Source organism: Erpetoichthys calabaricus, chromosome 4 (assembly GCF_900747795.2).
Source record: "Erpetoichthys calabaricus chromosome 4, fErpCal1.3, whole genome shotgun sequence".
NCBI classification, from domain to species: domain Eukaryota; kingdom Metazoa; phylum Chordata; class Cladistia; order Polypteriformes; family Polypteridae; genus Erpetoichthys; species Erpetoichthys calabaricus.
This window is the reverse complement of record NC_041397.2, coordinates 168,899,005-168,914,632: the sequence shown is the minus strand read 5'-3', so window position 1 is coordinate 168,914,632 and position 15,628 is coordinate 168,899,005. Positions and strand designations below refer to the sequence as shown.

The following is a 15,628-nucleotide window of genomic DNA, read 5'->3' as shown; positions in this document are numbered from 1 at the left end:
TTACTAAGTAGCAAGGGCAAATTTTTTTGTTTTTTTCCCCACTCTAATTGAAAATGTGAGCTGCTGTAGTAAATACAAACTCTCTTATGGCTCACATTATCAAATAGTGCACCAAACAAAAATCTCAGTTAAGTGCGTTTGTTGATCTTAAGTGGTGGTGGTGGCGGCGGCGCCTGGCCTAGTTGAGTTGAGTTGTTGGAAAGTGTAGAAATTGTATTTTTAAATCCTGTGCCTACTCATTTTCAAACCAGTTTAAATCAAAGGCATTATCCTGCCAAAAACCTACATACATTTATGATATTTAATTCTTCCACGTCCATTTTGGTGTGCTATATAAATAAATATTGCTGTATACATTTTTATAAAAAAGCTGTAGCTCACAGTGTTTGGATAGACATTTCTCATATGTACCCACAAGTTCTGATAATCCACTTTTAAAGAAGACCCAAATAGGTGTAATGTGATGTAGTCTAATTAACATTGTTCTGGGCAATACAAGTAGTGTGGCGCTGAAAAAAAGGAGTCGGTCGATGTCGGGGGTTGGAGGTGCACGTTGCGGGAGCCGGGAGGATGCCACCAAAGGCGAAGGTTGGAGGTTAGCGCAGGCATTCCATCCTTGCCCGTGGTGAAAAGGACTCGACTTACCTACACATGCTGTTCCTTAGGTAGTATCCTCCAGCCCTCGGGCAAAAGTAGCTGAGTGAGAGTGTGTGTGTGTGTGTGTGTGTGACTGTTCCTTTCCCGGCAATTCAAAGACACACATCCTTTTAAGTCCCCTCTCTCCTGGCTACAGACAGCGTTTGCGAAGGCTGCCTTCCCGGATCAGCCATCAGTTGGGAGCGCTGGGATGGCATGGGCCCTCTATTGGTTGCAGACTGGGGGGTAGATGCTGGGGAAGGTTGTTTACAAATTCAAACAAATAACAGGTTAAACAGAAAAAGTGAAGGAGCCACCACCAGTTTCCATGGGTGGCGGTCACTTACCAGCCTCCAACTCCATGCTGGCCGACAGCAGCACGTCATTGGGAATCTCGACGACGGAGGCTGCTGCAGAGAGAGAGGCGGTGGGGGCAACAATGGTGGTTTTGGGAAGGGAGGAAGTTGCTGCCACCTTCACCTCGTCTCTCCACCGCACATACAGCTGGAGCGCATGCATCTTGGTCCCGACTTTGGTGGTCTGGCGCTGGAGCCATTTGATGTAACTGCGTTGGGGTACGATAGTGGGAACGGTAACGGGAGAACAAATGGAAGCAGGGTCCCACTACCTTGCTGTGCCCTTCCCCTCAGACCCCACCCAAAATTCTCTCACCTCTTGGCCTCCCGATTTGCATTGTAAAGGGCCTGAAACGTCAGGTGTCTGTGTTGGCCGAAGCCGACGAGCCTCTTGCCCTCGTCCAGGGTCATGGCCGACCCGTCTCTCTCCAGTTGACGACGGATGGCCGTCTTCACATCGGGAAAGAGCCAGGCGTAGGACTCCAGGGCGTTCTTATTGCTCGCCAGCGGGCTATCTGACATTTGGCCATGTTCGCGCTCCCTCTGGTGGGTTGCCAACACCATGATGGCATAGCCGAGGTCACGGGTCAGCAACCATTTAAAAGTTTGACCCCGGTACTGTCCAAACTGGAGCTCGCTGGCATTGCGCACCAGCTTGAAGTCCCCAGGGTCACCACCTGCTGTCCGCATGTGTCTCCTGGCCTGCTCCCTGACCATCTAAGCCGACTTCACCCTGGACGGCATGGCACCGCTCAGGCCGTATGCCTTGGCGACCTGGATCGCCTCAACGGAGGCCTTGAGGGTCAGTTCGCCGGAGGTCTCGTGGCGGAACTGTGGCACAGGGTTCAAGCTGGATAAATTAGATAAACCAAGAGAAAGTTACAGTTCCATTCCAAAGTTTTACAACACCTCTGTTTTTCTTCAAATTTAACCAGCTGGAATGCAACGAGTGACCTCAAGCAGATCCGCAGAAAACTGGCAGACATTTACATTTAAAGTTTAGGTTACCAAAAACTGAAATTAAAAGAAATTTCAGAATAATACAAATTGGCCTTCAGGGAACAATTAATAGGTTACAACCCACATATAGTCTGCACCAAGCGACGTGGGCTCCAACAGAGATAAAGTAAAGAGTAACTGAGCATGCAAAAAGTAAAAAAAACGAACAAGGGAACAACAGGATGATAAACTGCCACCTTTGAACAAATTGTATATGCACCAAGCCCAATATTCCAAAAAGGTTTTTTTTTTTTTTTAAATTAACCTTTGTGTTATTTAACCTATTAATGCTTACATATCAACCCCGCAGGTGATGTTGGGTCTATTAAAACAACGCAATCAACCAGTACGTCAATTACTGTAAAGAAAGAAACCTTTGTTTTACGAGGAACACTGCTACTACATACAAAGACTCACGTAGGAACACTAGTGGCAGCCATTGTAAGGGATACCAGAAACAGTTAATTCTGAAAGAGTAAGGGGACACAGACACTAAATAAATAGAATGGTCAGTAATACTAGTCCTGACTTTTTTTTAAGGCCTTTAATAATATTACAACTACCTTATTACACTGCAATTTGCTATTGTTAGCATTATTATTATTATTAACAAACATAATTAGAATGCAATTCTGTCCAGACTATTTACAGATATTTATATTAATGAAACCAATTTGCTAAAAAGAAAAAAAGAATACTTTCGTTAATATGTACAAAGCAAAAAAGTTCTCATTAGATTAAACTACACCTGTTTTATTTCACTTCACTATAATCCTTATATAGTAGTAGCACTAATAGTTATATTACTTACTAGCAAAATACCCGCGCTTCGCAGTGGCGAAGTACTGCTTTAAAATTTTTATTAAGAAGAAAAGTAAACCTTTTTAAACTGAGGGAAAATCTATATTACTAAACGACAGTTTAATATATGCACGGATGGCGGACGCAGGATGCACCGAGGCGCATGCGCCAGAGCGCCTCAGCGCCCCAGAGTCAAACCCAGCGGCTTCCCAGAGTCGGTAGGTGGCGCCCAAACAACACAACCTGTGCGAGACCGCATAGATGCGCCCAAACAACAAAACCTGGAAACTAAACTTGCTCTAATCCACTTTGCCAGCAGCCAGTGTGGCATATTTGAATCACATAAAGGTAATTCAGTATTAAAAGTAAGAGTTGTACCTAATGACACAGCCACAGATAAACAAAAACGAGACCGCATGGATAAAAACAAAAAACGGAAGCTACTACAACGCGCTATATGCATGGACGGCAGACGCAGGACGCACCGAAGCGCATGCGCCTCAGCGCCCCAGAGTCAAACCCAGCGGCTTCCCAGAGTCGGTAGGTGGCGCCCAAACAACACAACCTGTACGAGACCGCATAGATGCGCCCAAACAACATAACCTGGAAACTAAACTTGCCCTAATCCCGGCCGAAATACCACAGCACAATCTTAACCTTAAAGTGGGGACAGTAGTCATGCTATTAAGAAACCTTAATACTAAACATGGTTTATGCAACGGTACATGGTTAGTCGTGAACACCATGACAGAAAATATTATTGAGACACAAGTGCTGACGGGATCCCATACTACCAATACTGTTTTGATTCCCAGAATTGACCTTACAAGTTCTGACCAGGAATTACCCTTTAAACTTAAACGACGGCAATTTCCCAGTTAAGGCTGCATTTGCCATGACAATCAACAAATCCCAAGGACAAACCATGGACAAAGTAGGCATTTACCTATCTGAGCCTGTATTTGCACATGGACAACTTTATGTTGCCTTTTCAAGAGTTCGGCGTTCTTGTGACGTTACAGTAAAGGTTTTAACTACTCCATACCAGGGAGAACTAATTCAAGGACAGCAAACCATCTTTACTCAAAATGTTGTTTATAAAGAGATATTTGATTAACTATTTTGGATTTACCATTTTATGAATGTTTTGTTTCTAATTTACTTCATTTAAACCTTTCCACTCCGATATTGTTTTTATTTACAAGTGCAACAACTCAGACATTTTCGACTTCAATGATGTAACAATTAAAATTCAATTTTTGTTTTAATAAATTGATTAATTTTAGTACAAATATATGTATTTAATTCAATGAAAACTTTACCAGGACGCTCCCACCCTTCATCATTTGTCATTCCTCCAAATATGGGAGGGAATAGAAACTGATTGCCATTCTTGCATTTGCGATTCTTTAGAGAATCGGGGGTTTACTGGTATACCAATAATTATTTGTTAAGGATCTCTTTGTATACCACGTTGTCAGTTCGGCCCTCCGGTTGTAATATGACCAAGCTGTGTGCTGAGCTTACTCTTGAGCATGCAACGTATAGTTGGCCATGTGAAAAGCAATCTTGACTCAAATCAATGCCAACCTTTTGTAGAGTCTGTCCCTGAGACTTATTAATTGTCATTGCAAAGCAGAGCCTTACTGGAGATTGGAGGCATTTGAATTGAAATGGGTTTCATCGATAACTTCGCATCCAGCTTTTGAGAGTTTAAACATTCATAAACATCAAAGTGTCCACTACTCAAATCGTCACCTGTGAATCGAAGATGTTTAAGAGGCATTGGCGGTTGTCCAAAGGTGTAAAATATTTGGCCATTTCGGTACACTTGAAAGCGACAACCGAACAATTCATTGGCAGCCATCAACTCACATGCAGAATCATAGGTGAAGGGCTTAAGCATTTCACTCTTATAGTGCTCCTGTGTAGTATAATTATCTCCTGTACCTTCATCAGTCCACACCTTGAACCTGTCCCAGTCATTCAATACATAAGACACAATGTTCCTCCGGATATCAAGAGTGAGCCTGATATGGCCGTGCAATATGTAACACAGAGAATGGAAAAGGCAGTCGCCATTTCCGGGCATGGAAACCACTCGGTAAGTGACAGTTCTTTGATCGATGGTGATCACCTCGATAGACATGTTAATCGGGGTACAGTTGGAACGATAAAGGAAATGGGTACCTGAACAATGTAAACTAAGTCTAAAATACCTACACAATAACTATAATCGTAATAAACAAACAATAAAACAGCTGAGAAGCCTTGGATTAAATAAAAAGGCTGCAGTTATCAGCAGGGAGACGTGAATACCGCGGCGAAGCAAGGAAGGGAATGAAGAGACTGGAGCGACGGACGACCTTATAGGCAGGCAGCCAACTACGTGGGAGGCATGGGGATGGGGGACCCAACGCCACCTCACACGGCGACCGATCTGCAGGCTATGAACGTATATATGTAAGTAAGTAGGATTCAGTTAGCGTTGGGAACCCGCGTACTAAATTTCTTGAAGATGGGTCCATAAGTAACAAAGTCCGTTGGAAAGTTCAATATGGCGGCCGACAGTGGCGGCATACCACAGAAATAAGTACGTACATCGGTTTCAGTTAGCGCAGGGAAGCCGCCTACCAAATTTCGTGAAGATGGGGCCATAAATAAGAAAGTTTAACATGGCGGCCGTTGTCGACCGTTATGACCGTTACGCATAGAATTTCGAAATGAAACCTGCTTAACCTTTGTAAGTAAGCTGTAAGAAATGAGCCTGCCAAATTTCAGCCTTCTACCTGCACGGAAAGTTGGAGAATTAGTGATGAGTGAGTCAGTGAGGGCTTTGCCTTTTATTAGTATAGATAGATACTGCTTTTCACTCAATTAGTATAGATAGATACTGCTTTTCAAAGTATCGTTATGTAGTCGCTAAAAAGAAAAAAAACACTTTCATTAATATGCACATAAGAAAATAAAATTAATTACATTAAACTACAAGTTTTATTTCACTTCGCTATAATTCTTGTGTGCCAATAGTAGCAGCAATAGTACCATATTAATAGTACCAGCGGGCCTACTTTAAGATAAAACTTGACCATGACATTGACGCTTTTAGGCGGGGAGGCGGGTCTTTCAGAACAGAAAATAGAACGCATCTCGTTTAGCCAGTCAAAATTTACAAAAATATCAGAAAAAGAACATCTCGACCAATTAGAACACAGGCATTTCCACGGCGAGCCAATCACTGCATAGGGCTGCTTGTTAATCACCCGAGAAAATAGAACAAAATAAGAACAGAATTAGAACCGAAGATTGAGACTCAGAAGGCGGGTCTGCATGCAGTTTGACTGAGGAACCTGTAGACTTAGGTGTTACTGCCGATCATAACGTGATGTGCGAGTCATTCTGTGACAAAACTCTGAAGGTTGCTGAGGGTTGTATTGTGTTGCCAGTATTCCCAGAAGGAGGTATTTCATCTCGTAGGGCTCTCTGGATATCAGTGAGTAGAGTTAGAGAGTGTGGCTTGATGGCAATTCTGGTTTGTACCGGAAAATGAGAAGGACAGCTGCAAAGGCACTGAGGGCAGATAAGATTTGTTAGTGGAGTCTGTGACATACTATCTATGGTCTAGTGACCCACATCCTGCTTGTGCTGGAATCGAAGCATTATGCACGTCTGAATCTGTTCCTTAGGGAGTTGCAGTCAGTGCTGATGATGGAGCGGTCCTTATGGGTGACGCTGCAGTTGTGACCCACTGGGCTGGCTACTTTAAGTGGCTGCTTAAAGCTGATCCTTGGGCTAGGATTTTGGACATCCTCTGGGTCCACAGTTCTTGAGGCTGATCCTCCAATTAGTTGTGGATCTCTCTAGGCTGGTGGTATGGCTATCCTCATGGAATTGCAAGCAATCTTTGCTTCCATATGGGAGACAGGCATCATCCCAGCTGACTGGAAAATGGGACTTGTCGGACCAATCTGAAAAGGGAAGGGTATCGCCTGGATTGCAGCAACTACAGTGGGATACAACGGCTAATGGTGCCTGGTTAGGTCTTTTCTATGGTAATCCTCAATAGGATCCGTGTTCACTTGCTCTGCTACCAGTGATTGGAGTGGTCTGTTTTTATGTCTAAGAAGTCTACCATCGACCCCATCCTGGTATTGAGGATTCTCATCGAGAGCAAATGCAAATATCAGCAGAGTTTCTTGGCAGCCTTTGTCAATTTTCGTAAAGTGTTCGACTCAGTTGATCGAGCTGCCCTGTCACTTCAGAACATTACATTGAAATGCTAGAGAACTTTTTACAGGATGCTTGGTTTCAACAGGATGGAGCAACAGCTTATACGGTACGGAGGGCCATGCAAGTTTTGCAGGACATGTTTCCGGGGAAACTGATCTGTCTGTGCAGCGATGTCAGGTGGCTTTCTTGTTCGCCTGATCTCTCTCTGTGCAATTTCTTCTTGTGGGGCTATTTCAACTGGGAGGCATATACACACCAAACTCAAAACCTTGAAGCCCTCAAGGATGCTATTTGCCACAAAATAGCCACTATTCCCCTTGAAATGGCAGCATTCAGAAATCGACTCGAAGAGTGTATCACTAATGATGACCACCACCTTGAAGACATCATTTTTTAAACACAGTGAAAAAAAATCTATTTTGTATACCCTGTCTTGTGTCATAATTAAATTTATTTTATCTTGTAGAGTTTTTGTAGAATAAATGTTTAAAATGTGGTACTTCTTTTTGGCAGCTCACCCTGTATGTGAAATTGGAAATTTTTAGTCAAAGTGTGAACTGGATTCTGTACATTTTTACTGACTCTGTCTCCAGTAACCAAAAATTGCTTCCAACTCCACAACTCATGCTTGTAAGATGCTTTTGTTTCACCATTCAGAATACAACGTGTGAGTGAGCCATAATTCTTTAAAATAATTGATTTCTGGTATTTGGACCTTTTATATCTGAAACCTGTTGAATGAATACTTTTAGAAATATGAACAAACACATTTGCATAGTATTCTGTGGTTACTTTACAATGTTACTAATCATATTTTTTTCCTTTTTTTTTTTAGGTGATGGCTGTGGCTATACTGTCTTGGGTCACAATAGTGGGACTTTGTCCTCAATCAATTATCCTCAGACTTACCCAAACAACACTGTATGTGAATGGGAGATACGTGTAGGAGCAGGGGAGCAGATTTTGTTTAAATTTGGAGACTTTGATATTGAAGATTCGAATTCTTGTCATTTTAACTATTTAAGGATTTATGATAATATTGGACCGGGAAGAAAAGAGATAGGTATGTGATGATTTTATTGTGTACTGTATTACCTTACCATTTCCAGCATAGTCCTAAGGTGTTTTTTTTTTTGTTTAATATAAAAGTTGTTCGTCCTTGTATCGCAGGGTAATCACTATCTTGGATTGGATCTCCTTTAGCTTGTATAGTAGCTTTTCATTTAATTTTGACTTTGCAGATGTTGAGAACAAAAACAGTTGTTTTTACATAGAAAGTCATTAGTTGCATTAAAAAAACTCCACTCTGTGCTGTAAATAAAGAGTCAACCTAAGATCCTTCAGGTATTAAAATGAAAATTTATTGTTGTGGCCAGCAAGGAAAATGTTGGCTTTTCAAGAAAACTGAAATTTTTAAGAAATGTGTTGCTGAATCCGGGCTGAATTTCAGAATATGATTACGGGTATCAAGCATATCAAATAAAGGCAATAAAGCCTTTTGGCATTTATCTTATTACTAGCAAAATACCCGTGCTTCGCAGCGGTGAAGTACTGCTTTAAAATTTTTATTAAGAAGAAAAGTAAACATTTTTAAACTGACGGAAAATATACCAATAATTATTTGTTAAGGATCTCTTTGTATACCACGTTGTCAGTTCGGTCCTCCGATTGTAATATGACCAAGCTGTGCGCTGAGCTTACTCTTGAGCATGCAACGTATAGTTAGCCATGTGAAAAGCAATCTTGCCTCAAATCAATGCCAACCTTTTGTAGGGTCTGTCCCTGAGACTTTTTAATTGTCATTGCGAAGCAGAGCCTTACTGGAAATTGAAGGCGTTCGAATTGAAATGGGTTTCATCGATAACTTCGCATCCAGCTTTTGAGAGTTTAAACATTCATAAACATCAAAGTGTCCACTACTCAAATCGTCACCTGTGAATCGAAGATGTTTAAGAGGCATTGGCAGTTGTCCAAAGGTGTAAAATATTTGGCCATTTCGGTACACTTGAAAGCGACAACCGAACAATTCATTGGCAGCCATCAACTCACATGCAGAACCATAGGTGATGGGGTTAAGTATTTCACTCTTATAGTGCTCCTGTGTAGTATAATTATCTCCTGTACTGTCATCAGTCCACACCTTGAACCTGTCCCAGTCATTCAATACATAAGACACAATGTTCCTCCGGATATCAAGAGTGAGCCTAATATGGCCGTGCAATATGTAACACAGAGAATGGAAAAGGCAGTCGCCATCTCCGGGCATGGAAACCACTCGGTAAGTGACAGTTCTTTGATCGATGGTGATCACCTCGACAGACATGTTAATGGGGGTACGGTTGGAACGATAAAGGAAATGGATACCTGAACAATGTAAACTAAGTCTAAAATACCTACACAATAACTATAATCGTAATAAACAAACAATAAAACAGCAGAGAAGCCGTGGATTAAATAAAAAGGCTACAGTTATCAGCAGGGAGACGTGAATACTGTGGCAAAGCAAGGAAGTAATCACTTGAATGACATCAAATCTCTCTTGCCTCTCTCGCATGTACACTCACATTCATACATGGAAAATGTCATTATTTGAACATTACCCCCCAAACTTTGTTTGAGATTGTGTCTTGTGATTAAATATTATAGTTTTATAATTTTTCTAAAATTTTTATATTTCTGGATTTTCTTTACCTCTGTGATGTGGGTGTGCCACATGAACACAGTGGAAACTCTGGCCATAAACCTAATAAATGATGGGTCTAATCTTTGTGAAATTATTGAAATTTTTAATGGTTTAATTTGTTACTGTTTCTTTGGGGGGGGGGGGGGGGGGGTGCTGTATGAGAAGTAGGCTTTCTTTAAAGATTTGTATTGTTTATTATTGGTTGCCTTGTGTCATACAGCACACGTTTTGGTAAGAAACAAGTACTATATAATTTAAATGGTAATCCATGCTTTATAATTACACCTCAAGAATTACAAATACCTACTTGATGCACTGAAGAAAAAAACATACCTGCATTAATATAGTAAATGTGTATATTAACAGCAAAAAGCTGTAATGCAATTAATGATTTAAAATGTTTAAAACCTACAAGTGCATGTACATTTACATTTAAGCAGTGTTTTATTGTCAATATCAATTAATTGATTGTGTGAGAATATGTATATATATATATATATATATATATATATATATATATATATATATATATATATATAATATCTGTGGTCTATAGTTTAATTATAAAAATACATTTTAACTAGACAAATATTTAATATAAGACATAAAACTATTAGTTAGGGCTGGGTGATATGGAAAAAAAATCCTTTCATGAAACATTTTCATATAAGTCTATTGATATCACAATATAAATCAAATCACTATTTCTGTCAAGCTTAAAGGTTCATTTTTACTCTTAAGTGAGATGTAAAGATATATTGGTTCAAATATAATTTTTCTCTCACAAGCTGAACGTGTCAAATGTTCTATAGATCATTATATTGCTGTATTTCAAAGAAGTAGGTGTATATATAATAAACTAAAATCTTCTGACCATTTAAAAATTTCAAGTGATACAGGAGAACACAAAAAAAAAAGCTTAATTCTTTGGTCAATTCGAAATAAATAAAATGGGCAATACAAATTTAAAAAGTATCAATTATGACCAGTTAAAAGCTTTCAGGTTTTATAAGAAAACACACTAAATTTGTTGGTCAACTCTAAATAAATTAAACCTTAATTCTAAAATTGTAAAATCTTTTACCTAAAACTAAAATCTTAAAGCTTTCTTGTTTTACAGGAGAACACAAGGTTGATTCTTTGGCCAGTTCCAAATAAATAAAGTAGGCATTAATTCAAAAAATCATCTCAAACAAATTACCTCTATACTGTATTCTTTCCTTTGTATAGATTCAGACTGTTTTAAATGATTGGGAAAGAAACAAATAAATAGACAAAAATTTTCTTTATATGTTCTTAGTACGAATTCAAGCAGTTTTCATGAGAACATAAACAAAATTGACATATTCACTGAATTGTGGTCAGCTGCAAGGGCACAAAAAGCACAAGAAATCCCCATTAATGCAGCACTTACTTAGGTCTGGGACTGTAATGTCTTGCATTGTGTGTGCTGTAAACAATGGCACTGCTTCAGATGGTACAAAAAAGATTAGTGTTATTACCTGTCTATATGGGAATATGCTTTCAACACAATTTGCTGTGCACGCTACTCTGCTTGTCATTCTTTAAATAGCTAAAATATCTCCAAACTACTGAATTCTTCAGACCCTATTTTTCAACAATGTCCTCATCTTTTGAGCATTGGCTGTGTCCATTGGGGTGTTTCTGTCAATAACACTGGTTTTTTTTTTTAGTGTGTTCGTTAACATTTTCTATTGTCATTTTCTCATTTATCTTGCTCCCACTCCTGACGTACGGGTGTTTACAACTACTCTAGTCCAAACAGTAGCATGCATGCTGCTGCTCCTGGGCTCACTGCTGTGTTCCACAGCCTAATCTAACCTGACTCTAACTCCTACTCCAGCCACATGACTGCTTCAGCGTGGTGCTATTCTTATTGTCTTTCCATGTTGTCTGTCAAAATGTGGATGGAATGAGTTCTTTTGAATTATATTGACCATGTCTTATATTTCTATTGAGGAAAAGTTATTTCCTGATAATGGTCTTTATCATTTTATCACCCAGCCAAAATATTAGTGTAAAAAGTTTTTTAAAGGGATAAAGAAAAAAATCAGAATTGACTGATCAAGTAACATGAAATCGGTGATCGGTATCGGCCTTAAAAAACCTGATCGGATCATCCCTACTTTTGCATTATTGTAATATTGTTTCATTTTACTAATTTCACTTTTCACTTGTTCAATTTATGTACATTAACTGCATCTACTTGTTTTATTATTGCTGCATTTATTTAATCTACATTTATTTGAATATATTTTTATATACTATTTTTATGTTATCTACTTTAAATATATTACTTGTATGCATTCTTATCACTTAATATACTGACTCCTACTTATACTCATTAATATGATCTCTGGGATTTCACAACATTTTCTCCAGTGTTGAACACTTGTTCTGGGTATACAGTGAACCCTCGTTTATCACGGTTAATCCGTTTCAGACTCTACCGCGATAAATGAATTTTCACGTAGGATTGTTTATTTATAAATCGAATATTTTCGCAGTTAGAGTACAGTATAGAAAACCTGTTTACGACCTTCTAAATACGTTTTTTAACATTATTAGAGCCCTCTAGACATGAAATAACACCCTTTAGTCACCAATACACTCATATTACCCAATATATTAGACAAAATAAAAGAAAATAAGACACATTAGATGTTACAAATATCATATTATTATAATTGTACTGTACATTTAATTACACACACACACAGTTCTTACACACAACCACTAACCTATGAAGGCACGAGCTCAGTAGGAGAGTCTTCAGGTTGTAAGCTGGAGTGCTGATCGCACCCTTAGAAGACACAGACGCCCCTGGGAAAACCCCTGAAACAGCTGACAGTCTACTATCACATTGCTCCTTACCCTTCTTACTTGCGCTATAACGCGCGATAAACCTCTCATGCGGTACTCCGCTTACTTAAAAGTATTGTGCAGCGCCTCTCAGCTTTGGAATTGGTTGTTTTGTTTCTCTCTCTCTCTCTCTGACATTCTGTGCTCCTGGCGGAACTGTCATCTCTGACTTGTCATGGAGCACGTTTAAACTTTTGAAAAGAGACAAATGTTTGTTTGCAGTGCTTTGAATAAAGTTCTTTTTTTTTCTACAACCTCCTGTGTCTCTGTGCAAATCTGTGACCCAAGTGTGACAAGGTGGTGCAGTATCTTCAGCAGGTGCATCGTTGTCTTCTTCCACTGAAGGAGTACTAGGAGTAGGCAGTGGGTGTCTGGGTGCGCGGCTGAAGAACATCTTGGTAGGCAGTTGCTGGCACTGTCTTTTCATATGCGTGAGGAGGCTTTTGTAGGGTATTGCCATCTTTCATCATATCCAAGAATTTCACCTTCTCCTGGATGGTAAGCATCTTCCTCCGGCGCTTAGTTTCATTGTCAGAAGGCTTAGAAAAAGCAGCACGTTTAGGAGCCATCATGGGGCTTAGATAAAAGTTCTCAGAAAGCGCACGCGTAGTGACGTAAGCATGTATGAGAAAAAATTGCGATAGAGTGAAGCCGCGAAAGTCGAAGCGTGATATAGCGAGGGATCACTGTACACAAGTATTTTTTGCAAAGTTTCTGATCAGTGAAATATTTATTCCTATATTGTCCACAATAATAGTGGATCTCCATTAACTGTTACTGTTGGCTAGCAATTGCAAAGAGATTGATCTTGTCATAAAGAAGAGTCTGGTGTTATAGTAACCAGCTTGTATTCAACAAATAGTATAACTGGAAGGTTGAAATTAGAGAACAAACAATAATTGGTTGTCTATATCTTTCATCTTACAGACTGGGGAAGTATGGAACAGTCCAAAGTTGTTAAGGACTTTTTAATACAGTTCAGATACACCCAATAGGTGATACTTGCAGCAGCTGCTTTCTGGTGCCCTGTAAACCAAAATATTAAAGAATGATTTTAAAGAAAAATAGATCATTTGCAATTTCTAAATGAAAGTAGAAATCAAAACTTAACTTTAGAGGCTGAATACTCAAACTCACAATACACTTGGAAAGCACCATTTTTTTTTTTTTATACTTGGGGGGCTTCGCTCGCCAACCCCCGAGTTTGGTTTTCCGGATACACACTTTTAAGATTTTTTTTTTCTTTGAATTGTTGCTATTTCATTAGTTTCACTTTTATTTCAGAACTTCTGTAAAAACAATTTTTGTAATCTATGCTGAATCTTTTTAATGAGGTCAGGAAAGGTTTCTCCGTTTTGGAATTTCAGAACAGACAAAACGATCTACATCATCAGCAGTTAATAATTTATTTTTTTTTTACAAAGTAAAAAAGTAAGTAGAGTTCTGTATTGGACTCCTGTCTGTAAAGTCGTGCTATTTTCCTCTCACAGTTCCAAAAGTACATGGGGTTACCAAGGTGATACCCCAGCTTTTGTCTAGGTTTTTGTACAAGGGCTAGACAGAACATTTTTGACTCCTGGGGTAAATGTAGCTTTTTAAATAAGCAGACAGATAAATATATATACATGAACAAAGTAAACAATAAATGCATGTGCGGTAAACTCCGTTTTTGAAATTCTCAAGATTCTTTATTTGTCACATGCATAGTTAGACAGGACAACACGCAGTGAAATGCATCCTGATCCGCTTATCCAAAACTGTGCAAAGTTAGCAGAATATCAGTTAGATTAACAAAAAGTCATAGATTGAAAGATAACAGTATAGTAGAACATAATAAATAAAGTAAAATTATGTGAATAAAGTAGAATTAAGTGTTAAGGTGCAATAGTGTAGTAATTATTGTGCAAAACCAAAGTTATACTGGTGCATAGTTAAATGAGGCAGTTTGTTTGTTTGCGCTACTGCGATCTTTACTTTCTTTTTTTTTTTATATTTTCTAATTTTCCTACTTTCATATCCTTTAACTTTCTCCACATGTGTATAGCGCAGTTTTTTTTTTTTTTTTTTTTTTTGAGACTTTCTAATTTCACTGGTTTCATAGTCTCTAACCTGCTGTGCATGTGTTTAGCGCCAATGTTTGTAAACATCTTTATGAAGTTCTACTTTGTCATTTTACTCATTGTCTTTTAATTCTGAGCTGTACAGTACAATACATAGAACAGAATAAATCCTCAATACAGTATAAAAATAAAAATTCTAGAAGTACGGAGTAGAATTTCACAATAGATGATATCACATAATATGATTTGGATTTGTTTTAAGTCCTGGAGACCTCATTCATCAAGCTGCCTCCCCCATTTTGCCATTCCACGTCTGAAATAGCGCTAATCCGATAAAAGGACCCCTCATTCCCACATCCCCATTCATCAGGGATGACTTTACTTTAGGCAGGCAATCTACAATTTAAAGAGATTATTTTCTTGTGAATTCTTACATATGCATTATTTTCACTTTTACTTTAAAAACTTTTGTAAAAACAATACTGGTTTCTTTTATTTCCTTCCCCACGCGAGGTTACGTCTCTTTCTTCCCAGATGTTTTATACTGCTCATGTTGTGAAGGGTGTTGCGGCTGAACATACGCTAAGGATATGCCTTTGGATCATTTGCTGTCTTTTTGCTGCTTGCTAGCTGCCTTTTCTGCCTGTCGCATGTCGTTGTTTTAAGAGCTGGGAACACATGATGCTTGCCTGCCAAAAGCAATCCAACAACTGCTAGCTTAGAGGTCGTTGATTTGTTTTAAATGATGGCTCACTGCCTGGGCTCGCGTGACGTTGTAAAAGCAATACCTGTCTTTTATTTCTGGCCACAGGCGCGGTTGAATTCTTTCTTGCAGGATGTATAACGCTGCTCGCGTTTGGTTGAGGTAGCTGCTGTCACAGCTTTCTCCACATGTGTATAGTGCCATTTTGGTTTTTTTGTTTTTTTGAGCCTTACTAATTTCACTGGTTTCATAGTCTCTAACCTGCTCTGCATGTGTT

General features: G+C 39.0%; 1 protein-coding gene across 1 annotated transcript in view; it reads left to right on the top strand.

Moving 5' to 3' along the window:
- dcbld2 (discoidin, CUB and LCCL domain containing 2) overlaps positions 1-15,628 on the top strand; it is a 143,120-nt gene that overhangs the window by 40,614 nt on the left and 86,878 nt on the right. Inside the window, exon 2 of the mRNA XM_028799915.2 lies at positions 7,858-8,085. Coding sequence (XP_028655748.2) covers positions 7,858-8,085 — 228 coding nt within the window. The remainder of the gene's footprint in view (positions 1-7,857; positions 8,086-15,628) is intronic.